The sequence below is a fragment of the Panicum virgatum genome, chromosome 1N, assembly GCF_016808335.1.
Source record: "Panicum virgatum strain AP13 chromosome 1N, P.virgatum_v5, whole genome shotgun sequence".
Taxonomy (NCBI): Eukaryota; Viridiplantae; Streptophyta; class Magnoliopsida; order Poales; family Poaceae; genus Panicum; species Panicum virgatum.
The window spans coordinates 40,886,296-40,910,123 of record NC_053145.1 but is presented as its reverse complement, the minus strand read 5'-3'; the positions used below and the strand labels follow the sequence as shown (position 1 = coordinate 40,910,123).

Here is a 23,828-nt window from a genome sequence, read left to right as displayed (position 1 = left end):
CAGCCCCCGCGAGTTCGGGGGCTAGGACCTCCCCCTCTGCTTGGACGGCAGGATGCTCTGGCGCATCCCCACCGAGCTCTCCCCCAGCTCTTGGTCGGGCGGTGTCAACAATGCCGCCTCGGCCAGCGTCATCCCCGGCGCCCGGCTAGGCGGCGCCGTCGCCGCCGCCTCGGCCGGGCTCAGCTTCAGCATCCGGCCAGGCAGCACCTTCCGTGCCGCCTCGGCCGGCCTCCCCCTCAGCGTCCACCCGAGCGGTCACTGCTGCGCCGCTCTGGCCGGCGTCGCTCCCGCCCTCCTACACACGGGCCTGCTGGGCCGACTGGGCCCCTCGAGCCATCACCTCCCGGAGCACCGCGGCGGCCACCTCCAGCGTCTGGGACCCTCCGGTCGGGGGCTGCAGCGCCGAATGCGGTGTTGCACTCGCCCCGGTCTTAAAGGCCTTGGACGGTCCAAGACGGACCGTCTCCCAGGTAGCTGCCTTGCGGCTGGACCAACAGGGGAGAATCACAAGTCAGCAGGGGTCGGAGATTCGAATAAACAAATGTGAAAGACGGAATCAAGATTGCTTACCTCGACAGGGAGCTCAGCCTGCGCTTGCCCGTGCCGCTCCTCTGGCCTCGCGGCACAGTGTCGCTTCCTGATGGCGGGCCCAGGGGCGTCGCCCCTCGATCAGCTTGTCACTGACGCAAACGTCCGCCCGCGCATCACCGCCGCCGGCGCGGGCGACCTCCGTCCCGCCGCCGGTGGGGGCGACCTCTGATCCGCCCTCGCCGCGGGCGCCCTCTCCAGCCTCGCTGGCATGAGCCTTCTCTTGCCCAGCGCCGGCGCCGAGGCCTCGACGCCAGTCCGTTGTAGGGCCGGCGGAGGGCTTACGGCCATCACCACCTCGAAGTCGTCGGACTCCGAGAAACCCACCCTGGCCGACGAGGAGTCTTCCTCCTCGGTGGACTCGGGCGTGGTCGGCGGAGAGAGGCCCTCCCTCCTCTGTTTGGCGCACTCCTTATCGTGGGTTTCCCTTCTCTCCCTTTTCCTGGCGGCGGTCGCCTTCGCCTCGTCCTTCCTCTTCTTGTCCGCCTGCGCGCGAAGGTGGTTTGCTTCGCGGACCTCGGGGAGCGGGGGCTTTGAGACATAGCCTTTATGGCTTAGTCCCTGCAAGCACGACCAAGATCAGGAATGAGAAGAAGGAGAAGAAACAGTGTGAAATCAACAAAAATCGAAACCCGGACTCACCACACTGATGTGCCCCTCCTCGGGGCGCATCTTGAGCCTCTAGAGGTCCTTAGGGTCCGAGGGGAAGTGCGCCGCTACGCTCTTCGCCCTCTGGGCAGCGGCGTCGAGGGGGAGTAACCCGCTCAACATCCTCGAACCCTCGGCCGCGGCCTCAGGAGTCAGCTCGAAGATCGCCAACCTCCTCTTCATGAGGGGAATCACCCTCTGCTGGTGGAAATTCGCGATGACGGCGGCCACCATCAGCCCCTTCTTCGCCAAATACTGTAATGCCTCGATGAACACCTTGAGCCTAGCCTGGCACTCGCGGGGTGACACTCCCCACTTCCATGCATCTGGCTTCTGTCGGAGGACCTTGTCGGTGAACGCCGGGAGCCGCTCATCGTTGTTGCGCAGGTAGAACCACCCTCGGCTCCACCCGGCGTTGTTCGTAGTCATCTTGCAAGGGATGTACATGTTCCCCCTATTCTCACGCACTTGGAGCGTGAGGCCACCGGCACGGGCAACTCTCCTTGGCTGGCCTGGGACATGCTCGGTGTAGAGTTCCCCGCGGAATAGGTTCACCCACAAATCCCAGTGCGCCTCCACCCCCAAGTATCCCTCGCATACGGCGACGAAGACCGCCGCCTGCGAGATGGAGTTGGGGGCGAAGTTGTGCAGCTCCACCTCATAGTGGTGGCAGAGCGCACGGATGAACTTACTGGCGGGGACGCCGAATCCCCGCTCGTGGAGCCGCGCGAGGCCCACGACGTAGCCGCTCGGGGGCTTCGGCTCCCTCTCCTCCGGCCTTGGGATGATCCACATCGGCGTAGATTGGTCGGTGTTCGGCAGCAAGAGCCCGTCGACAACCAGCACCTCCAAGTCCGCCGCGCCGACGGTGGACCTGCCCCATGGTGCCGGATCCGCGAACTGCGCCATCTCTTCAGCAAAAGGGGAAAGGCAGGGGGAGGCTCGAATGGGAGGAAAGGTGCGCTCGCTTCTTCTCCTTCTTCTTCCTCTCGCTTCTCAGCTCTGGGCTCCGGATGCAGAGGGAAGCGGAGAAGGCAGGGGAGGCGAGAGCAAATGGCAAGGTGAAGCGAATCAATCCCCCCTCTCTCTTTTATTCATTGCACTGGTCGAATTCGCCGCAGCAACCCGGATCTGCCGCATTAAATGCAGTAGGTTTCGCAGTCGCTGACAGCCGGGCCCCATGCCTGAGCGACCCCCTCGCGCACGCGTACAACAATTACTGCAGCGCCGTCCCATCAGCCAGTCGCCGACCCCACCTCTCCGTCTACCCGGGACGGCCGCCTGAAAAGGCGCGCCCGCGCCGGGCCACGTCGCCCACGACCAGCGGGAGACCCACGCACGACCCGTGGCTCTGCGCTGTTTGCAAACTGTGACGGAATATTCCCTCCGGGGGTTCCTTACCGTCGAATGAACTTTATTTCGAGCCCTACTGATCAGGGGTTCGAAGCTTGGCCCACCGAGGGTTCGACAAGCGCTCCAGATCACCAGAGTTAGGGACTGCATGGATGTTTCGTACAAACTACCCTCGAACACGGAGTTCGAGATATCTTATGCAGTGTTCAAGGCCAATCGAGGGTGCCTAGCAGGGGAATCCCATCGAGGGAGAGCATCGAGCCCTCAGACCCTATCGAATGGATCCGAGCCCCGCCTAGTGAATCCTCGCAAGCGCTTTATGAGACGTGTCCACAAACCACGAGCCGGCCCTTATCGAACGGGGCACGAACGTCCACTTGAACTACCCACTAATAGCTCACCGAAGTAGCCATAGCTCGCGGCCCGGGCAGGGGTAGCATGGCGCGCTTCACCCCTCCTCCCTGCGGAAGGGCGACGAGGGTCGTGACACAAAGACGAGGGTTCCCCTGAATGCCTTCACACAGGCCAGGGCTTGAGGGTTCCTCGCACGCCGCAGCTTAGGCCGCACCCTTGAATAAATCGGCCGCCGCCGATTGTGAAATTCCACGTGTCGAACAAATCCCCCCTCGCATGATTGACATAATCCTCTCGTGCGCCCAGTGCGATCAAAAGGGCAGCAGGTCTCCAAATCAGCACTGAAAAACACCGAGGCCGGCTGAAAGTAACGCCGAGGCCGGCTGGAATAGAAGCTGAATGGTCACCCCACCCGATCAACCATGCAATACGTCATTTATAGCCCTTGGACGAGTGCTAGCACTCCCCCAAGGCCTCGGGGGCTACACCCGCGGGTGCGCTGATGCGCCCCCATGGAGGAAACTTCACACATTCGAGGATCAAAATCTATAGTCTAGCACCCGACCCTTCTCCTCGTTCCGGTTAGTGTTTGGCTCGGAGTTGGACCCGTCTCCACCCGTAGCATCCGGCTCCAAATAAGGCCGCAAGCGCCCGATCCTTCTCCTCATTTCTATCTTGCTCGGCAAACTAGCCTAAACCCTCCCGTCAGTGCGGCGGCGACACCATGGTGCTCGATGCATGCCGTGAGCCTTGCCGCCGTCTCCCTATCGGCGAACTCCGATCTTGAACTAATCTCCTCTAGCTACGCCCGCGGGTGCGCCGGCGCGTCCCCACGGAGAAAAACTAAACCCCCACAGCAGTCATCCGAGTCACGACTTTGAGGGATCAAGCCTCTGCAGGGATGAAGCTCATCCCTACAAAAGGCTTGGGGGCTACTGTCGGGTACCATAATTAGGGGCACCCTAATTGAGGGACCAAATCGCCCTCAAAACGAAAAAACGCAATCAGGCAATCGGGCCCACAACGCCCAAATCCTCTCCAGACCCCAAAGACGCCCAGTCCTCACTCAGCCTACGGCCCAGCTCCACGGTACAGCCCATCCGAGGCCCCCTCAAACCCGCGGAGCGATCTCCGCTTCGCTCGAGGCCTCCCCGCCGAGACCCTCGACAGCGCACCGCATCTCCGCCTCGCTCGAGGGTAGCAAACCAACCCTCGGGAGAGCGGACCAACTCCGCCTCGCTCGAGGCTAGCCCTCAGCAGACGGAGCTCGCAACCCAACTGCTCACCTGCCCGTCTGACGGAGGCATTAAATGCCAACCGCTCCGCCGCGGAGTGCGGAGTCAAACGACGTCAGGCCACCATGACGCACAGCAGCCGTGACCGGAGTCCCATCCGCCAACTTCGGTCACTGCTCTGTAATCCCCAGCACTACAGCGACACTGTGGAAACCTGCGACGCCCTTTGCGAACGTGCCCGGCACTGCTCCCGCCACTGTGCTGCCAACTCCTCGTACTTCCTCTACTACGGAACCCTCGATCGGCATGGGCGCAACCCTCGAATGCGGTCCGGGCTTTGACCGGAGCAAGACCCCCACCTGCAGGACCCTCGGCGCTCCACCACGCCACGCCTGGAGGATGGTACCCTCCACAGCGACTGCCACGACGCCTACAGGAGCCATCAGAACGCCGGTGCGATCTCCACAAGACTAAGGACGTCGCCCAGGACAACTGCTACGCCCGGCGCAATGCCCTCCACTGCTCCACAGTGTACTTTCCACAGTACTCGACCACTGCACTCCCGCGATTCGGGGAGAAGATGACGACCTCCGCGATCTCCCCGTACATGTACTCTGCCCCTCCTTGTGTCTATAAAAGGAGGAGGCGGGATCCTTCCCAAGCCATCTAAACTCATCTCGCATACAACCCACACATGATCTTACACGCTCAGACGCTCAACTCATCCCTTAGAACACACACCCGCTCTCCGGAGCACGACATTGGCACTTGCCTCAATCTCTTACCAGAGACCTGGGAGCTTCCCTCCCTCTCTCGCCTCGCTTGTGCCCCTACTACAGGCACTCCGGTGCAAGATAGTACAGTGCACTCGCACACCTTTGCTGGACGTACGGCCCCGCGACCGGAACCAGGATAAACCCCGTGCGTTACTGTGTTACCTCTTGCATCAACCATCTAGGATTGGGACACGCAACATCTTTACTAGTTAGTGCCAGGCCTCCGGGTCTGGACACCGACACGTAGCCCCCGAACCTTGAATCCAAATTCCAAGATTTGGAATTAAGGATCCATAAGTCGTGGCATACGGTGTCGAAGCTTTGTGGCCTCCAGTCTTCACATGAATCAGCATCGAGTAGTTTTGCGGCGTCCAGCCCCTGAGCTTTCGAGCTAGGGGAACCATAGAAGCCACATCGATTATCCATTGGTGTGCAGCCCCCGAGCTTTAGGAACTATTAAAGTCATTACAGAAATGCCGAGTAACATAGCGATTGGGAACATCAGAGGAGATATGCCTAGTGGTCGGTGGTGCCAGTCCCCGAGCCTAGGGATCAGCGAAATTGTCACTGAATCTTGATTGAGGTTATTGGTGCGATGAGCCTCCAAGAACACAAGCGTTTCTTGAGAAAGTCAGGGAGCCGAGTAGTTTGTCCTGTAACTAGGACAGAAGTAAATCCCTTATCATTACTTTGTTGGTGAAGACTCGGTCTTCCCCTATGTTTCCTGAGAAACTCAGGAAGTCGAGTAGTTTATCCTGTAACTAGGGCAGAAGTAAATCCCTTAGGATTACTTTGTTGGTGAAGACCTCTACTCGATCTTCCCCTGTGTTTCCTGAGAAAGTCAGGGAGTCGGGTAGTTTGTCCTGTAACTAGGACAGAAGTAAATCCCTTAAGATTACTTTATTGGTGAAGACCTCTACTCGATCTTCCCCTACGTTTCTTGTGAAAGTCAGAGAGTCGAGTAGTTTGTCCTGTAATTAGGACAGAAGTAAATCCCTTAGAATTACTTTGTTGGTGAAGACCTCTACTCGATCTTCTCCTGCGTTTCCTGAGAAAGTCAGGGAGTCGAGTAGTTTGAGTAGTCACTGGCAGATCTCCGAGCGTACTCACGAAGACGAAGTAGTCGCTGGCGGGTCGCCAAGCTTTCTTGCGAAGTTGAAACAGTCGTGTAGATGATGATCCCTTGTAATACGCCAGTCCATACTGAGTCAGTCATGAGTAGTTCCTTCCTCTCGATGATTCGAGGGTGAGTTCTTGCCGGACTGCCACAGACATCCTGACCACTCGATCTGGTCTAGGGTGAACCCAAGTGATGGCCATATGACCTGACTGTCTGAGTCGAGCTAGATTTGGCTGAGTATTCGGTGTCGCCAGTAGCGTGCCGGCAGAGCGAATCGGAGGTCTCTGCAAACTGAGGTCGATGCATGTAGTTGAGGCAGTCGAGTCCGTCAAGTAGTCGAGTTCGCCGTGCTGCATGAGCATCTCTCCTTGCTGCGCAGAGACACATGCAAAAAATGGAGAACATGCTGCACACGTGCCCCTTCTCCAATTAACTTAGGGCATGTTTGGCGGGGCTCGGCTCCTTCAAAAACAGCTCTGGCTCCTCTGGTGGAGTGGCTTCTCTGGTGGAGCTAGAGCTGTTTTTCAAAATGTTTGGCAAAACAGCTTCACTTGTTGGATTGGGGTTGTAAAATGTCTAAATTGCCATTTTCTACATTTTTCTTTTATCTTTTTCTTTTTTAATCTTTTTTCTTTTGTTTTTTCTCCTCTCTATTTCTTTTTCTTTCTTTTTTCCCCTCATCTCCTCTTATCCATTCGTCCACCGTACCCCAGACCCCCACGCTTTCCTCGTCGTTTCCTCCTCCATCGTCCTCCTCGCGCCGCTTCATCCCAAGCTCCGCACATGCCGCCGCCGCTGCCTTCGCTCGCGCCTCCTTCTCCTCTGCGGCGGCCCGGTCCTCCTCCCACTGGCTCTCCTCCCACGCACCCACATCTCCGACGGCCGCCTCGCGCACCCACGGCTCTGCATCTCCGGCGGCCGAGCGCACCCGCGGCCCCACATCTCCGGCGGCCGAGCGCACCCACGACTCCGCATCTCCGGCGGCCGCCTCGCGCACCCGCGGCCCGGCATCTCCGGTGGGTGCGAGCTCCCGCCGCCGTCATCCCTCCCCAGCGCAGCATGCATGGTGCGAGGAGGTGATGCGCGCGTAGGAGCAAAGTGGGCAGCGGCATGAAAAAGATCCATGGAGCCGGACGAAGTCATGTTTTTGGGCTTCTCTTCCCCTGTGTAAGCCGTGAGAGGCTCCACCAAAGGCTCCAGACGTGAAGCTGCGGCCAAAACCACCGTTTGGCAGGGCTCCAGCCGGAGCCGCTTCATAGCAGCTCCGGCTGGAGCCCTGCCAAACAGGCCTTAGCATCTTTGGGTCTTCGTGATTGCCATCCCGTGCACACATTGCCAAACTTCCTGGTAGCCTTTCATGTGCACGTAGCATAACACCACAACTCCACAAGATTCTTTACTCACGGAGAGTTAATGCTGATGGATTTTTTATTGCCTCTGATAGCATGGCACGACATAGCATATCCATCTTGAGCGGTGCAGGAGTGCAAGACAGAAATTCGACTTCAGCTTGGAGTAGATACTTAGGCTCTGTTTAAATCTTTACTCGTAAACCTTGTAAACACAAAAAAATATTACATTGAATGTTTTGACACATGCATAGAGTATTAAATGAAGTCTATTTACAAAACTTTTTGCATGGATGGGCTGTAAATCGCGAGACGAATCTAATGAGCCTACTTAATCCAAGATTTGCAACAGTGATGTTACAGTAATCATTCGCTAATTATGAATTAGTCATAAATTAATTAGCATTATTAAATTCGTCTCGCGATTTACAACCCATCTGTGTAAAAAGTTTTATAAATAGATTTCATTTAATACTTCAAATTAGTAGCGTTCTATCTAAATACAGACTTAGCTTATGGAGACATGGAATTGAATCCGTCTCAAATTAGGACTGATGTCTTGCGTGAAACACACAGCTTCTGCACCTTCTTGTGGACAGTAACATGATGTCGACGGAGCAGGGACAATCCTATTACCTCCTTGGCCTCGGCACTTGATCCGTTAGCAGATGAATGCTTTTTTTATGGGAGCTTGGGTGGAGTCGGGCATGACCCAGACTCGTACTCATGTCCTCTTAGAGAGTTGGATCTCGCCGAAACTCTCAGTGATTTCAGGCCATTGGTCGTGCTGTTGATGCCGATGCAAACAGGAGTCGAGCCCAGGCAAGAAACAGATCTGGACTCATCCTTGTAGTTTCCGATTAGATCAAAAAAATTTATTTTGCCAAGATCATCAGCAAGTTCGTCGACGTCAGCGGATGGAGTTTCCGCTGGTGACTCAGACTCCTTGATCTTGGTGAGATGGATGATCAAGCTGCCAACACCGTTAGCGATAAAGACAAGCCTTGTGCACTCGCCGGGCACGACGCTGTTGAAGTTGAACGATGCCATCGAATTCACTGATGAACTGGCCGAATCCCCTATCTGGTACCAAGCCTGCTCAGGGATACCCTTAGCAGTAGGATTGTAGGCAATGAATCGACTAGCTCTGGAACTCGATGGTGCAAGAAACACAATGATTTAGATAGGTTCGGGGCGCGAGATGCGTAATACCCTACGTCCTGTGTGGTTGCTTGTATTGCCTTAGGTGTTGATGTATTTTGAGGAGGTCCCTGCCCGCCCTTATATACTCTGGGGGGCACAGGGTTACATGGAAAGTCCTATCCGAATACTGTTGGAGTCCTACTACAATCTGATCGGATAGTTTCCTTGTACTGCACTTAGCTCTACGCCTATTCGGGTAGTTACAAAAGAGGTATGTGATCCCTTACCCTAGAACATTCTACGCCTGTAAGCAGTCCCGCTGCCACGGGTCTGACAAGGGCTTCGAGTTCCCATCACTGGCCATGGTTGTAGAGATGGTTGGATGCTGCTAGGGTTGCCGATGTGTGGAGTAGATGGAAAAGGAAGGTGGGAGAGAAAGGGTTTTAGGTTCTAAGGGAGAGGACACGAGATTCACCCTTTTCTCCTCGTGCCCGTCGGGGGCTGTCAAAACTGGGCCAAAGATGGGCTAGAGGGACGGCTTGTTGAAGATGGGTGGTAGAGGAGCCAGCCCATGCTCGGCCGACCTAGGCTGAGCCCAGACGACCCTCAGTCTTTTCTGGCTAACAGGTGGGGACGGATGCAAGGTATTTATGTGGGCCCAGTTGTTAGTTTGATCGATAGGGCCCTTAATTAAGCATATATCTGTGATCAAACTATGTCGATCACATCTATTTCTTCATCAAGAGCCTTATTATGATGAAAGAAAAGTTTTAAGAGCTGGCAGTTTACCTTATAGATGTTACCTTTGTAATCTTATATCGTGATAGCTCCGTGAGTTGAGGTGTCGACGACGAGGTACGGTCCCAGCCACATTCTACGCAACTTTCCATTACTGAACAGCTTTACCCTGAAATTAAAAAGTAATACCTTGTCCCCTAGGTTGAAAATCTTCGGCTTTAGCTTTTTATCATGCCACCTCTTATTTGTTTCCTTGTAGATAAAGGCGCTATGATAGGCTTTATCTCTCTATTTCTCCAGCTCCGAGATTTGCATCTTCCTATGCTCTCTAGCTTGTTTGAGATCCATATTCCATCTTCAGATAATTCAGTGTGCTCTGTGCTCCAGCTCAATAGGTAGATGACATGTTTTCCCATAGATTAACTGGTAGGGCGACATACCAATGTATGGTATGCCCATAAAATGTCTGGTAGTTTAAACCTCCATGCCCTTCCTATCTCATCAACAGTCTTCTGCAGAATATTTTTTATTTTCTTATTGGATATTTCTGTTTGATTGATGGTCCGAGGATACTAGGAACTTGTGATGTTATGCACACTCCCAAGTTCCTTGAGGAAACTTTGGAAGCTGCATCGATGGAATGCGACCCTCCATCGCTTATTACAATCCTTGATATTCCAAATCTTGGGAAGATAATCTCATGGAACATCTTGCGAGCATGCTTGACATCTACCGCCCTGTATGGCATGGCTTCTATCCATTTGGAGACGTAATTCACAGCGACTAAAATATACTCGACTCTGTTTGGCTGGCTGTGGCTGGTGACTGGTGCTAATTTATTGTAAGAGAAAAATACTGCTGATTAGCTGGTGGCTGGTGGCCGGTGCTAATTTGGTGTGTAAGAAAAGTACTGTAGTTGGCTAACAATCCAGCCGAACAGAGTGAATGAAAAATAATATGTGAACAATAACATAGTATTGGGCTAGAGAGCCCATAACAGGTTCAGCCCAGAATGCCATAGAAACAGCCCAGACCACGTTAGCATCTCCAAAGGCATTTTCGTCCGGCGCCAATATATAATAACTGGCCCTAGGGTTTACGTGCCCCGCGTCCTCGCCCACCCCACCCGTCCCTCTCGCGCCGCCACCCCCCACAGGTGAGCATGCCACGCGCCGCCGCCGCCTCCCTCCCTCCTCTCCCCTCTTCTGGATTTGCTTTGCTTGTCGGCGGTGGCCATTTCCCCGCCGCGGGATCGAGCCGCCCTTGCTGTGTTCGCGGCGGATCTGATGTGTTTGCTGTGATGTGCTGCAGGTAAGGTGGAGGAGGAGGCGAGGATGTCGCATCGCAAGTTCGAGCACCCGAGGCACGGTTCCCTCGGCTTCCTCCCCAGGAAGCGCGCCTCCCGACACCGGGGCAAGGGTACGCACGCATCTCTCACTCCCCTCGCCGATTCTTGTTTCTTCACGGTTCCTGGATTCGTTTAGGTGAGCCTGTCCATGATTGTAGTTCTTACTAGAACAGTGGTTAGCTCGAAGGATCAACGCCTGATTTACTCAAGGCGATTCGTTTGATAGGTTTGTGGGTCGGTCGAGTCTATGTCGTTGAAATGGTTGCCTACGTTGAACTTGTAATTGCTGTTGTGGCCGTTCTACTATAATCATGCTTTTGCATTCTGTTTACTTAAATGCCAAGTTAGTGTCCTATACGTTCCTGTTATTAAGAAAGCTCATGTAGTTTACCATCTTACTATTAGTTTTCATGGGTTAGTTTTTGAAGTGTATGGCTGTTTCCCGCAGAAGTGAAATGCAGCATTTTCGTCATGTCCTATCTGAAAATGTGTAACACTCGAATTATTTAATCGTGAATTGTGAACCTGCTGTGATTATTTTACTCTGTTTGATTGATCTGGTGCTTATATTTGATCTGACTTTTCCATAACCTGATGATCTAATGTGTATATCCCTTCTGTTGCAGTGAAGTCCTTCCCCAGGGATGACCCCAAGAAGCCATGCCACCTCACTGCCTTCCTTGGCTACAAGGCTGGCATGACTCACATTGTACGTGAGGTCGAGAAGCCTGGATCCAGTACGTCCTTCTTCTTTGTGTTTAATAAATTGAATCGGTAACATTTATGTTATGCAAATCTGGAAAGGAATTGCAGTGTCTTCATGACCACAACTAGCAGTATCTTAAACAAAATACCATGAATGTTAGAATTTTTATTCATTTCTAGGTCAAGTGCATTAGACTGTTTTACAACAACAACAACAATAACATAGCCTTTTTTCCCAAGCAAGTTGGGGTAGGCTAGAGATGAAACCCGAAAGAAATAAGTTCAAGGTTCAGGCACATTGATAGCTAGTCTCCAAGCGCTCCTATCCAAAGCTATCTCTTTAGAGATATTCCAATCCTTAAGGTCTCTCTTAACCGACTCATCCCACGTCAGTTTAGGTCTACCTCTACCCCTCTTTACATTATCGACCCGCTCAAGAACCCCATTACGCACCGGCGCCTCAGGAGGCCTTCGTTGGACATGTCCAAACCATCTCAGCCGATGCTGGGTAAGTTTCTCCTCAATTGGTGCCACCCCGGACCCTATCCCGAATAACCATCTCAGTGCATTAGACTGTTGCGCAACCTTTTCTTTTATGGCACAAAAAGCTCCCTCTTGAACTTGTTTACTTTTGAGGTATCATCAAAAGCTCCCAATTAAGAATGTTAACCATGCAGTTCCATAGTAGTGTGCTTTCCTGTAGATGTGTTACTGTGTGAAGGTATCAGCTCTGACTATTTGATGTTCTGCAGAACTCCACAAGAAGGAAACCTGCGAAGCTGTTACCATCATTGAAACTCCTCCTCTTGTCATTGTTGGTCTTGTGGCATATGTGAAGACTCCTCGTGGCCTCCGCACCCTCAACTCTGTCTGGGCACAGCACTTGAGTGAGGAAGTGAGGAGGAGGTTCTACAAGAACTGGTGCAAGAGCAAGAAGAAGGCTTTCACTAAGTATGCTCTAAAGTATGACAGTGATGCAGGCAAGAAGGAAATTCAGCTGCAGCTTGAGAAGATGAAGAAGTATGCTTCTGTTATCCGCGTGATTGCCCACACCCAGGTAAGAAACTAAATCATTCTGTGCTTCTGCTCATCCATGGTTATAGAAACAATGTTGCCCTCTAATTAATTTTAATCTATCAATTAATATGTCAACGGTTAGTATATACTAGTCTCTTCTCAATTAATGTTTCATTGGACATATGTTGAATACTACCACTGTTTACAGACTTGTGTAATCATGTTCATTCATGTATTTCAGATTAGGAAGATGAAGGGTTTGAAGCAGAAGAAGGCTCACCTCATGGAGATTCAGGTCAATGGCGGTACCATTGCTGACAAGGTGGACTATGGCTACAAGTTCTTCGAGAAGGAGGTTCCGGTTGACGCTGTGTTCCAGAAGGATGAGATGATTGACATCATTGGTGTGACCAAGGGTAAGGGTTATGAGGGTGTGGTCACTCGTTGGGGTGTCACCCGCCTTCCCCGCAAGACCCACAGGGGTCTCCGCAAGGTTGCCTGTATTGGTGCCTGGCATCCGGCTAGGGTTTCCTACACTGTTGCCCGTGCTGGTCAGAATGGTTACCACCACCGTACTGAGATGAACAAGAAGGTTTACAAGATTGGCAAGGCTGGACAGGAGAGCCATGATGCCTCCACAGAGTTTGACAGGTACTGTACTGTTCTCTTGCTTGGAAGAAACATTTCTGTAAATTGTAGCTGCATGTGTCTTTTTTGTTCTTGGTACTGAGTGGCCGGTCTTTGCAGGACTGATAAGGACATCACTCCCATGGGCGGCTTCCCCCACTACGGTATCGTGAAGGGCGACTACCTGATGATCAAGGGTTGCTGCGTCGGCCCCAAGAAGAGAGTGGTGACCCTCCGCCAGTCCTTGTTGATGCAGACGTCACGGCTGGCCTTGGAGGAGATCAAGCTCAAGTTCATCGACACATCTTCCAAGTTTGGGCATGGTCGCTTCCAGACCACCGACGAGAAGCAGAAGTTCTACGGCAAGGTCAAGGCCTAAGCTTCTGCTGCTGGTGGTGCTGTTCCGCCCCTGGGAACATCCTCAATTGTTACCATATACTCGTTTCCTGTGGTACTAAGTTTTGTAGCAGAAGATGTTTGAGAACCTGTTCCAAGTTTAGGGTCTGTTTGAAATGAAGGAATGCAAAACAGAGGAATGGGAAAAAAACATAGGAACGAGGTAGAGCGAAAAGTGAAAAACTATAGGGTTCTAAAACACAGGAATGGAAGCTTTAGGCTGTTTGGATTTCTGGAAAGATGTTAGACCATCACATGCCTCCAACGAAAAATTAGTAATTTGCATTGCTTCATCTTAGTGTGATTTTTTTTTGGCGAAAGGGGCAAGAAGCCCAATGGATTAAGATGAAGCACAGTACAGCCCCCCTGTTTTACATCAAACACCCTAGGAAACAAAGGAATCGTTCCCACGCTCCACCAGGCCTGCTGCAGCGCTCCTGGTCCGCTCGCCGACCATCCTCCCACTGGAGAAGAAGACGAGCTCAGGCCAAGACACGGAAGCCACCAACCCGGAAACCAAGGAGACAAACTTTGGATAGCCGCAAAACATCCCCCCTCTGGCGCACATCGGCTGTCATCCATGGCTACCCGGCGAGGCACAGGACCAGCGTCGCCAACGAAGTCGACGACCTAGAAAGCAGAACCCCCAGGGGGTTGCCGAGGCTTCCTCCCTTTCGCATCAGAGAAGAAGCAAAACCACAGCCGCACCGGAATCGTCGTCGCCCCCTTCCACTGACCAAAAAGGAACGAAGAAAACGAGGACAATCTGCCGGCAGAGCAAAAGAAGAGGCCAACTAACCTCCCAAATGCCATCCCGGAGAAGACAGGGAGACCATCTTCAAGGCGGGAGGCAGAGATTATTCGCCGCCGGAGCTCTGGCATCTCCGCCGCTGCTCCCGGCACTACAAGCTTCGCCATCAAAGAGACAACAAGCACCCTAACTACCCTAGATCTACAAGCTATCTAGGTATATGGACAACCGGCGGTCGATTCCCCGCCCTCCTTCTTCTCCGGCGCCGGAGAGGCCTCCGGAGAAGAAGGAGGCCGCCGGAATCGGCCCCGGACGCGGTGTCTCCCTCCCTCTCGCCTCGGTCTACTGTAGCACTCACGAGAGAAGGGGAAGGAACGAGAGACTGCATCTTAGTGTGATTTAGATGCTTACTAGTGGTTAGTACATCGTTTAATTTATGACTACGTCTTCTACTTATCCTAGCAGACCTTAGACCTACGAGTAAAATAAAAGAATGGGACCCGTAATAATTCAATAATCACCGAAATGATTTTCTCCTTCGCACGTGGTTTTCTTGTACCTTCATCTCTGAGCCGTTCGTCGTTTTCTCTCATCAAAAGAAAACTTCAATCCAAATCCTCAACATCCAGCCATGAGCCTTATTTACCATGGCCGGCAGCTATAAAATCTGCTACTCTCTATCCTATCTGCCGTATCCATCAATTTGATAGTGGCCTAGCTGCTGAAATCGAGAGCTATAATGTCGGCTAGATCTAGCAAAGGTGGAGTACATGGCCACAGGCCACATACATCGCCCAAGCCGTGGTGGGAGAGGAGAACTAGGGATGTAAATAGTACATATATTTTTCGATTGGATTCGAATTTGATCCGGTTTGATAGAATTTTTATCCATCCGTATTCGATTCCGAATATTTAATATTCATAACTGATCTGTATCCGGTTATATTTTTATGATATCGATACCTATTATAATTTTATTCGGCAAAAACTAACACTATTCGTATCCGACTCTATATTCAAACAAAAATATTAAAACAAATACGATATCAGTAATATCCGTCTGTATCTGTTTACATCCCAGGGAGGAGATAGAAATGTGACAGGGTCAGTAGAGATGAGCAGAGATTCCTTCTCTTCGGTTGGAATTGATGTTTTATTTCCAGTGTTGTGCATATCATTGGCTTCCTTTCCTCTGGAACGGAACTCAGAATTCCTTTGATCCAAATGCATCGACATGATTCCTTTCCTCCGGAATGTTTTCCTTCAAAATTCGTGTGAAAATCCTTTTGTCCAAGCAGAACATCGTTAATTCTTACCAGATACTCGTGATACTAAGTTTTGTAGCAGAAGATGTTTGAGAACCTATTCCAAGTTTATCTGTGGATTTGTGTCCTGAGCTGTAGTCCCTTGTTTGTGCGATTTTGGCAGTTGCATGCCTGCTGGAACACCGCATATCTCCAATGCATTTGCCATTCGGGATGTTTTGGAGATCAATCATTGTTCCATTGGTTGAGAACTTGGTAGAGACAAGCCTCATAATTTCGAAAAGCCTGATCCCTTTCCTCTGAGAAAGAGCAACTCAGTTAGCAAAAGCTTTCAAAGATTACAAGAATTCAACAAAAGTACTCAGAGGAACAACTCACTCTGGCTCTGAGCCAACAAGTCGTGATTCCTCCTGGCCAACTCATCATTTCGTCCTGTATTCTGAGAACCTAATTCTGGGCAGTAGCTTGAGCAGCATACAACGGACCCTCCAGATCTCCAATCTATGCGGTTTTTCGAGAAATTTCCTTCTTCATGTTATTGGTCTCAGTGGACCTCTGCCGGAATCGCTCAATGATTTGCTATAAATTCAAAGAAAAGATGAAAAGTCTGAGAACTGGAACAGTCACAAGTACTCAACAGACACAGAAGACAAAAAAAAAAACTCCTTACCTGGTGATCAGCAAGTGCACACCGCTGCCCCTCGAGGATCTTTGTACAAGCTTCAATTCCCACCAGGTCATCATCATGGTGACCACCCAGCAGCGGTCGCGCACCACGAGAGCTAGATGCCCCCACACCACCACTGAGCCCAGCACTTGCAAAAGGCACAGGGTTATCTCGCGGAGGTACTGCAGCAGCATCACCAGGTACGCGAGTGCCATCCTCTTCCTCCCCCAACACAACATCTTCCGCAGCAACGGATGTTGCAGGCTCCTCGACTCCTGGCGCATCTTACTTGCTCTTCCCCCACATGCTCGGGGGCTGGAGTGGTTGGTGGCACCGGAATGGACGAAGTAGTCTGTTCCCTTGTTGGCACCCTCTTTGGTTTTGGCACCGCCAAACCAAGGGACGCAACATTCCTGATAACAAAAATGCTTTAGCATATTGGTGTATCGGGACAAATTAATTCAAACAAGTAAGGAACACTTACACTTTTGCCCATTTGACAACGAGCTTGGAAGGAATCCGCAGTACTCGATACGCCGGAGCAGAGCCAACTGGTCTTGACACAGTCGTTCCGGACATCGAAGGCACATTCAATGCACTTGAAAGACCCGACTGCTGCTCAATGGTTTCTGCCCCGACTACATTGCTATCATCCCCAACCTGCGGGGGCTCGACATTCTCAGTAGCACTACAGAAAAGGAAGAAGACAACATATAAACAACGTAAAAGTCAAAACAACATGGATCATAGCTCAATTCCCTACCTCGCAATGCGTTGAACACGTACGACGGTCCTCTCTCCACGCGGTGGATCATTTAGTCCACTTGAACGGGGCGATCCAGCAGGAGACTTGATAGTTGTCGGGCCGGAGGCCTGACCTCAAAATCTAGCCTGAAACCGTGCAGCCAAGGTCATGTCATCTTCAGATGACGATATTGGATCATCCTCCATGACTGGCTCATCCTCGTCATTGCCATCCATCACTATCGGTATGTGAACAAGCTTCCCGCTTTTTGGCACAACAGAGTTTGGAATGGGTGGGTCACTCTTAACCAACCCCCCCCCCCCCCCCCCCCCCCACATTTTCCTGCACAAGACAATAAGTGTGCATCAGTATCTCCCAAATCTTAGGACATGCAATAAAGTAGTCGCAAATGACAATGCTTAAAAAACACTATGCCTGAGAAGGAGGATTACTAGCTCGGAAAAATAAGAGGTACATATGGGACACTATACAAGTCTGGAAATATAGTTGGGACTCTTCTCAATCCCTCGGTCCGCTCCATCGGCTCTGCAGAGACTCAGGAACTATCCTTAGTACCCTCGTATTGAAAACCAAAATGATTCCGCCTCTGCGAAGGCTGGATTCTGCACCGAGTCCAATTGAATACAACAGAAGCCGCTATTACTCTCATTTCCCGAAAACAAAATATGAGATCCAACAATTCCTTTACTTGATCATCACTGCCAAGAGTATTCTTCTGTATCCACTCACGCACATATATGGGAGGTTTATCAAAGCATTTGGGCAGAGCAGGGGCTGGATTCCCGATATAAAAACTAATCTCCCTTTCAGATGGCATCATCATGAATGCAGGATATTCCAGATACTTATCCACCATATCAGGTCGAAGTTGCAAACTCGCACATCCAATGTGTTCAATTTCTTTGTGCGACGGTTGAGGAGTCAGAACAAACAAACTCCGAAACAACTCAAAATAAGGTTCAATGCCAAGAAAAGCTTCACAAAGGTGGACAAAAACCGTAATGTGAAGAATAGACTGAGGAGTCAAATGATGAATTTGGATCCCATAATAATATAGCAGACCCAAAAGAAAATCACTTGCTGGAAGAGCCAAGTCGTATTCCACAAAAGAAGCAGACAAGACAATTTCTGCATCTCTAACAGATGGATTAATCTCTCCTTTGGCACTACACCAGTGGATTAAGTCTTTTGATTGCAAAAGGCACTTCTCAACCAACTGCTGCAAGTTAGCCTCGGAAAACTTGCTTTGAATCCATCGGGATTTTTCTTCTGCTTGTCTCTTGTCTTCGCTTTTGTGCTTCTCCCTGGGGTCACCAGCTCTGTTTTCCCCATCCTAAATGTCATGAGATGCTTCTTGTGCATGAGCTCGGGGACTAGAGATGAGGAACAACAAACAGTGCTTGCCTAGGATTGGGGGACAAGGAAGCAAGATTCCAGGACTATGAACAAAGGTGGCGGAAGAAGCGACAAAACCCTAGGTTACTCATGGAGTTAAATAACCTGATGGATGTAAATACTCAACACATAATGCAATTCATCTCAGAAGGCTTGTTTTCCTTCCTCATAAGGGGAGCCATAGACTACAATTAACTTCCAGCTGAAACTAGATTTCTTACCCATAATCATAATGCTCATAGAAAAACAAAGAATATCTGACACTACCACAGTGTACGGATCAGCATTAGCTCCAACCAAGATACCACCTGCCGAGCCAATGGCTGGTAAAAAATTCCAGCTAAATGGAACAGTCCCAGTTTGTGACCTCAGGAAACCGGGGCTAAAACTTTCTTTCTTGGTTTCCATTATTCCTACAAAGTCAGCATGAGTGTCCCTAATTCTGCTGACAAGAGTAGGGATTCACCCAATTTTTCCTAAACCTCTAATGTTCCAAAAAGGACCTATCATTTCAACCTAGCTTTGTATTTATTTCTACCTACTTTCTTACCAACTATTTTTACCTCTTCAGGATCATAGTCATGCTCCTATAAGATAATATTGTCAATGGGTGTTATAGGATCTCCATCCCTTCCCCAATGTTAGTAGTACTACTATTGAGTTTAGTTTCTTTAGAAATCTGAAGACTAGCACAACATTGTTTGCAATTTTCACTTAAAGTAACCTCTCATTGTTGTTCTAACTCCTCCATAGTAGAGACTACTTTCTTACAGCCAGGGTTCTTATCCTAAATTGTAGTTCCTAGAGAAACAAAATCTGAAGTAGGATAAGAGGTTGTGTGGTTTTTTTACCTTTGATATCTTGCGGGCTCCACTTCTTGATGTCTTGGGACTTCTCTAGAGCAATCCTAGTATCATTAGGGTTCCTCTTACTCCTCCTTTCAACCTGTATTGGTCCCCAAGTTTTGGATTTGCTTTTTTGTCTTTTGGGTGCCACCAATAAGTCTTCAGTTGCAATCTCATCTTTGTAGGGTCCTTCATATTGTGATTCTGAATTACTCTAAAGAGCATACACCCAATCATCGGGAAGCTGCATCATCTCATTGACTGAGCCCTACTCCATGTCTTCCTCAGCCTCACAGCTTAGCTCTTGTACTTCCAGCTCTCCATTGCCTGAAGAAGGTTGATACATTTGGGAATCTGGTTGGAGCAACTAGACAACCCTTCAATTGCAGCAACCTGATCCCTCTTCAAACATTTCTCCACACTCCCCTTCTGAGAACCAGCTGGATTGACACCTAATTTACCGTTGCCACCTGAGCTAATGCTATCTCCAGGTTTGCCATTGCTAGTAGTGTTCTAACCATTATCATCATTCCCATCTCGGGTAGGGGCTGTTGGATCTCTCTCACCACCCAGGTCCTCCCCAAGTAGGTCATCACTGTCTAGATCTTCATCACTTCCCTCACCATCCTCATCACCCTTGTCTCCACCTTCACTCGGCTTTGGGTCTTTTATAATACCATCAGCTTTGAAATTAAGTAGATACAACTATCTTTCATTCCCACAATTCTTTGCTGAAGTCTGTGGGGTTTTGCACATCAGTCTAACTCTTATCATACTGAAAGAACTGTTGAACAGGGACAACTAGTCCACTTCAACTAGTTTGCCCAGGCTAGAAGCCACTTCTTTTATTGTGGTCCAATCACACCATTTTGGTGGAATTCCTTTGATTTGCACCCAAACTTCATCAAGTTTGCCAACAGCCTCCAGCTTCCCATTCCAAGGCTTCAGGGATGCCAAGACACCTCCTCTCAACTTGAGATATGGGTTTGAGCTGTGTGTAATTCTGTACCATGTCGCGTTCAGAACGGTGCTGGATGGGCAGAATTTGAGCCATCCATACAAGTGTAGACAGTAGATAATCACATGTTTGTAAGATGATTGATAGTTTCGCCATTGTAAACACTTTTGTCCATGCTTATATTTCACCTATGTTAATTTCTCTGTTGCGATGTTGCTGAAATGCTTGCTGGCACCACGAAAAGCATTATTCTGTCATTCAAGGAATGCACCAAAAAATATCCCACAAAAAGTATTTTAATAAATATGTTTATGACACTATTTCCTTGAAAACACTCACTTTTTATACCACGGAATAAAATTTAAAACGAAACAAGGGCATTAATTAAAGGAAAATGATATGTGAAGGAAAACAGAGTACTGGGCCAGAGAGCCCACAACAGGTTCAGCCCCGAATGCCAGAGAAACAGCCCAGACCACATAGCATCTCCAGGGGCATTTCCGTCCGGCGCAAACCAAACCCTCGAGCCCGGGTTATATAAATGGCCCTAGGGTTTACGTGCCCGCGTCCTCACTCACCCCACCCGTCCCTCCCGCGCCGCCACCCCCCCACAGGTGAGCCAGCCACGCGCCGCCGCCGCCGCCTCCCTCTCCCCTCTCCTGGATTTGCTTTGCTTGTCGGCGGTGGCCATTTCCCCGCCGCGGGATCGAGCCACCCTTGCCGTGTTCGCGGCAGATCTGATGTGTTTGCTGTGATGTGCCGCAGGTAAGGAGGAGGAGGCGAGGATGTCGCACCGCAAGTTCGAGCACCCGAGGCACGGTTCCCTCGGCTTCCTCCCCAGGAAGCGCGCCTCCCGCCACCGGGGCAAGGGTACGCATGCATCTCTCACTTTCCTCGCCGATTCTTGTTTCTTCACGGTTCCTGGATTCGTTTAGCTCGAACAGTGGTTAGCTCGAAGGATCAACTCCTGATTTACTCTAGGCGATTAGATTGATAGGTTTGTGGGTCGGTCGAGCCTATGTCGTTGAAATGGTTGCCTACGTTGAACTTGTAATTGCTGTTGTGGCCGTTCTAATATAATCATGCTTTTGCCTTCTGTTTACTTAAATGCCAAGTTAGTGCCCTATACGTTCCTCTTATTAAGAAAGCTCATGTAGTTTACCATCTTACTTTTAGTTTTCATGGGTTAGTTTTTGAAGTGTATGGCTGTTTCCCACAGAAGTGAAATGCAGCATTTTCGTCATGTGCTATCTGAAAATGTGCAACACTCGAATTATTTAATCGTGAATTGTGAACCTGCTGTGATTATTTTACTCTGTTTGATTGATCTGGTGCTTATATTTGACCTGACTTTTCCATAACCTGATGATCTATTGTGTATATCCCTTCTGTTGCAGTGAAATCCTTCCCCAGGGATGACCCCAAGAAGCCATGCCACCTCACTGCCTTCCTTGGCTACAAGGCTGGCATGACACACATTGTACGTGAGGTCGAGAAGCCTGGATCCAGTACGTCCTTCTTCTTTGTGTTTAATAAATTGAATCGGTAACATTTATGTTATGCAAATCTGAAAAGGAATTGCGGTATCTTCATGACCACAACTAGCAGTATCTTAAACAAAATACCATGAATGTTAGAATTTTTATTTATTTCTAGGTCAAGTGCATTAGACTGTTGTGCAACCTTTTTTTTAAGGCACAAAAAGCTTGCTCTCGAACTTGTTTTACTTTTGAGGTATCATCAAAAGCTCCCAATTAAGAACCATGCACTTCCAGAGTAGTGTGCTTTCCTATAAATGTGTTACTGTGTGAAGATAACAGCTCTGCCTATCTGATGTTCTGCAGAACTCCACAAGAAGGAAACCTGTGAAGCTGTTACCATCATTGAAACTCCTCCTCTTGTCATTGTTGGTCTTGTGGCATATGTGAAGACTCCTCGTGGCCTCCGCACCCTCAACTCTGTCTGGGCACAGCACTTGAGTGAGGAAGTGAGGAGGAGGTTCTACAAGAACTGGTGCAAGAGCAAGAAGAAGGCTTTCACTAAGTATGCTCTAAAGTATGACAGTGATGCAGGCAAGAAGGAAATTCAGCTGCAGCTTGAGAAGATGAAGAAGTATGCTTCTGTTATCCGCGTGATTGCCCACACCCAGGTAAGAAACTAAATCATTCTGTGCTTCTGCTCATCCATGGTTATAGAAACAATGTTGCCCTCTAATTAATTTTAATCTATCAATTAATATGTCAACGGTTAGTATATACTAGTCTCTTCTCAATTAATGTTTCATTGGACATATGTTGAATACTACCACTGTTTACAGACTTGTGTAATCATGTTCATTCATGTATTTCAGATTAGGAAGATGAAGGGTTTGAAGCAGAAGAAGGCTCACCTCATGGAGATTCAGGTCAATGGCGGTACCATTGCTGACAAGGTGGACTATGGCTACAAGTTCTTCGAGAAGGAGGTTCCGGTTGACGCTGTGTTCCAGAAGGATGAGATGATTGACATCATTGGTGTGACCAAGGGTAAGGGTTATGAGGGTGTGGTCACTCGTTGGGGTGTCACCCGCCTTCCCCGCAAGACCCACAGGGGTCTCCGCAAGGTTGCCTGTATTGGTGCCTGGCATCCGGCTAGGGTTTCCTACACTGTTGCCCGTGCTGGTCAGAATGGTTACCACCACCGTACTGAGATGAACAAGAAGGTTTACAAGATTGGCAAGGCTGGACAGGAGAGCCATGATGCCTCCACAGAGTTTGACAGGTACTGTACTGTTCTCTTGCTTGGAAGAAACATTTCTGTAAATTGTAGCTGCATGTGTCTTTTTTGTTCTTGGTACTGAGTGGCCGGTCTTTGCAGGACTGAGAAGGACATCACTCCCATGGGCGGCTTCCCCCACTACGGTATCGTGAAGGGCGACTACCTGATGATCAAGGGTTGCTGCGTCGGCCCCAAGAAGAGAGTGGTGACCCTCCGCCAGTCCTTGTTGAAGCAGACGTCACGGCTGGCCCTGGAGGAGATCAAGCTCAAGTTCATCGACACATCTTCCAAGTTTGGGCACGGTCGCTTCCAGACCACCGACGAGAAGCAGAAGTTCTACGGCAAGGTCAAGGCCTAAGCTTCTGCTGCTGGTGGTGCTTGTTCCGCCCCTGCGAACATCCTCAATTGTTACCAGATACTAATTTCCTGCGGTACTAAATTTTGTAGCAGAAGATGTTTGAGAACCTGTTCCAAGTTTATTTGTGGATTTGTCTCCTGTGCTTAGTCCCTTTGTGCGATTTTGGAAGTTGCATGCCTGCTGGAACACTGCATATCTGCAATGCATTTGCCAGTCGTAATGTTTTGGTGACCATTGTTCCATTTGTTTGGTTTGTCCGGCGAGAACTTGCAAGAGACGATTGTTCCATTCGTTGTTTCGAAATTGCTCAGTATTTCTTTCCCCACCCATCCAGGCAGACGAGACATGATGCGAGACTGTTTATTCTCATGTTATTCCGTCATCTTATTTCGTATGGATGCTCTGAATGCGGAGAGTTTCATGATCATCTTGTCTCGATTGGCCCGTCACGCTGGGTTAAGCTTTCCCGGTATCGGGTTCAGGTTGTGTGCATAAAATGGAATGGTTCACGGGTGTGGGTGTGGTGCCGATATGCCGCCATGGCCACCATATTCTGCAGAAAATGCATGGAAGCTCCAGATTATGATACAGAACCAGAGTAGGAGTGAAAGGAGCAGACTATGCTACAGAACCAGAGTAGGAGTGAAAGGAGCATACCAAACGAAACTT

General features: G+C 49.9%; 2 protein-coding genes and 1 long non-coding RNA gene across 3 annotated transcripts; 2 read left to right on the top strand and 1 right to left on the bottom strand.

Moving 5' to 3' along the window:
* The first annotated feature begins 10,324 nt into the window (after positions 1-10,324).
* Positions 10,325-13,676, top strand: LOC120655847 (60S ribosomal protein L3-like). Its single transcript, XM_039933813.1, has 6 exons — positions 10,325-10,460; positions 10,616-10,723; positions 11,279-11,389; positions 12,110-12,414; positions 12,616-13,025; positions 13,122-13,676. Exons 2-6 carry the CDS (start codon positions 10,639-10,641, stop codon positions 13,378-13,380), a joined length of 1,170 nt encoding a protein of 389 aa, XP_039789747.1. The 5' UTR covers positions 10,325-10,460; positions 10,616-10,638; the 3' UTR covers positions 13,381-13,676.
* Positions 13,677-15,107: 1,431 nt separating this feature from the next.
* Positions 15,108-16,756, bottom strand: LOC120654088. The gene is made up of 4 exons (XR_005666980.1): positions 16,565-16,756; positions 16,084-16,493; positions 15,792-15,992; positions 15,108-15,712 (listed from the first exon to the last, which is right to left on the bottom strand). It is a non-coding gene; the product is annotated as an uncharacterized LOC120654088 (long non-coding RNA).
* Positions 16,757-20,567: 3,811 nt separating this feature from the next.
* LOC120655846 (60S ribosomal protein L3-like) lies at positions 20,568-23,393 on the top strand. The gene is made up of 6 exons (XM_039933812.1): positions 20,568-20,658; positions 20,810-20,914; positions 21,442-21,552; positions 21,889-22,193; positions 22,395-22,804; positions 22,901-23,393. Exons 1-6 carry the CDS (start codon positions 20,586-20,588, stop codon positions 23,157-23,159), a joined length of 1,263 nt encoding a protein of 420 aa, XP_039789746.1. The 5' UTR covers positions 20,568-20,585; the 3' UTR covers positions 23,160-23,393.
* Positions 23,394-23,828: the final 435 nt, after the last annotated feature.

What these genes read in the sequence shown, in the direction of transcription:
- LOC120655847 (XM_039933813.1), top strand. Translation starts at nt 10,639, where the DNA reads ATGTCGCATCGCAAGTTCGAGCACCCGAGGCACGGTTCCCTCGGCTTC. An exon ending in CTCCCGACACCGGGGCAAGG is followed by an intron (nt 10,724 to 11,278) that starts GTACGCACGCAT and finishes CTTCTGTTGCAG; the next exon opens with TGAAGTCCTTCCCCAGGGAT. An exon ending in GCCTCCACAGAGTTTGACAG is followed by an intron (nt 13,026 to 13,121) that starts GTACTGTACTGT and finishes CGGTCTTTGCAG; the next exon opens with GACTGATAAGGACATCACTC.
- LOC120655846 (XM_039933812.1), top strand. Translation starts at nt 20,586, where the DNA reads ATGGCCCTAGGGTTTACGTGCCCGCGTCCTCACTCACCCCACCCGTCC. An exon ending in CTCCCGCCACCGGGGCAAGG is followed by an intron (nt 20,915 to 21,441) that starts GTACGCATGCAT and finishes CTTCTGTTGCAG; the next exon opens with TGAAATCCTTCCCCAGGGAT. An exon ending in GCCTCCACAGAGTTTGACAG is followed by an intron (nt 22,805 to 22,900) that starts GTACTGTACTGT and finishes CGGTCTTTGCAG; the next exon opens with GACTGAGAAGGACATCACTC.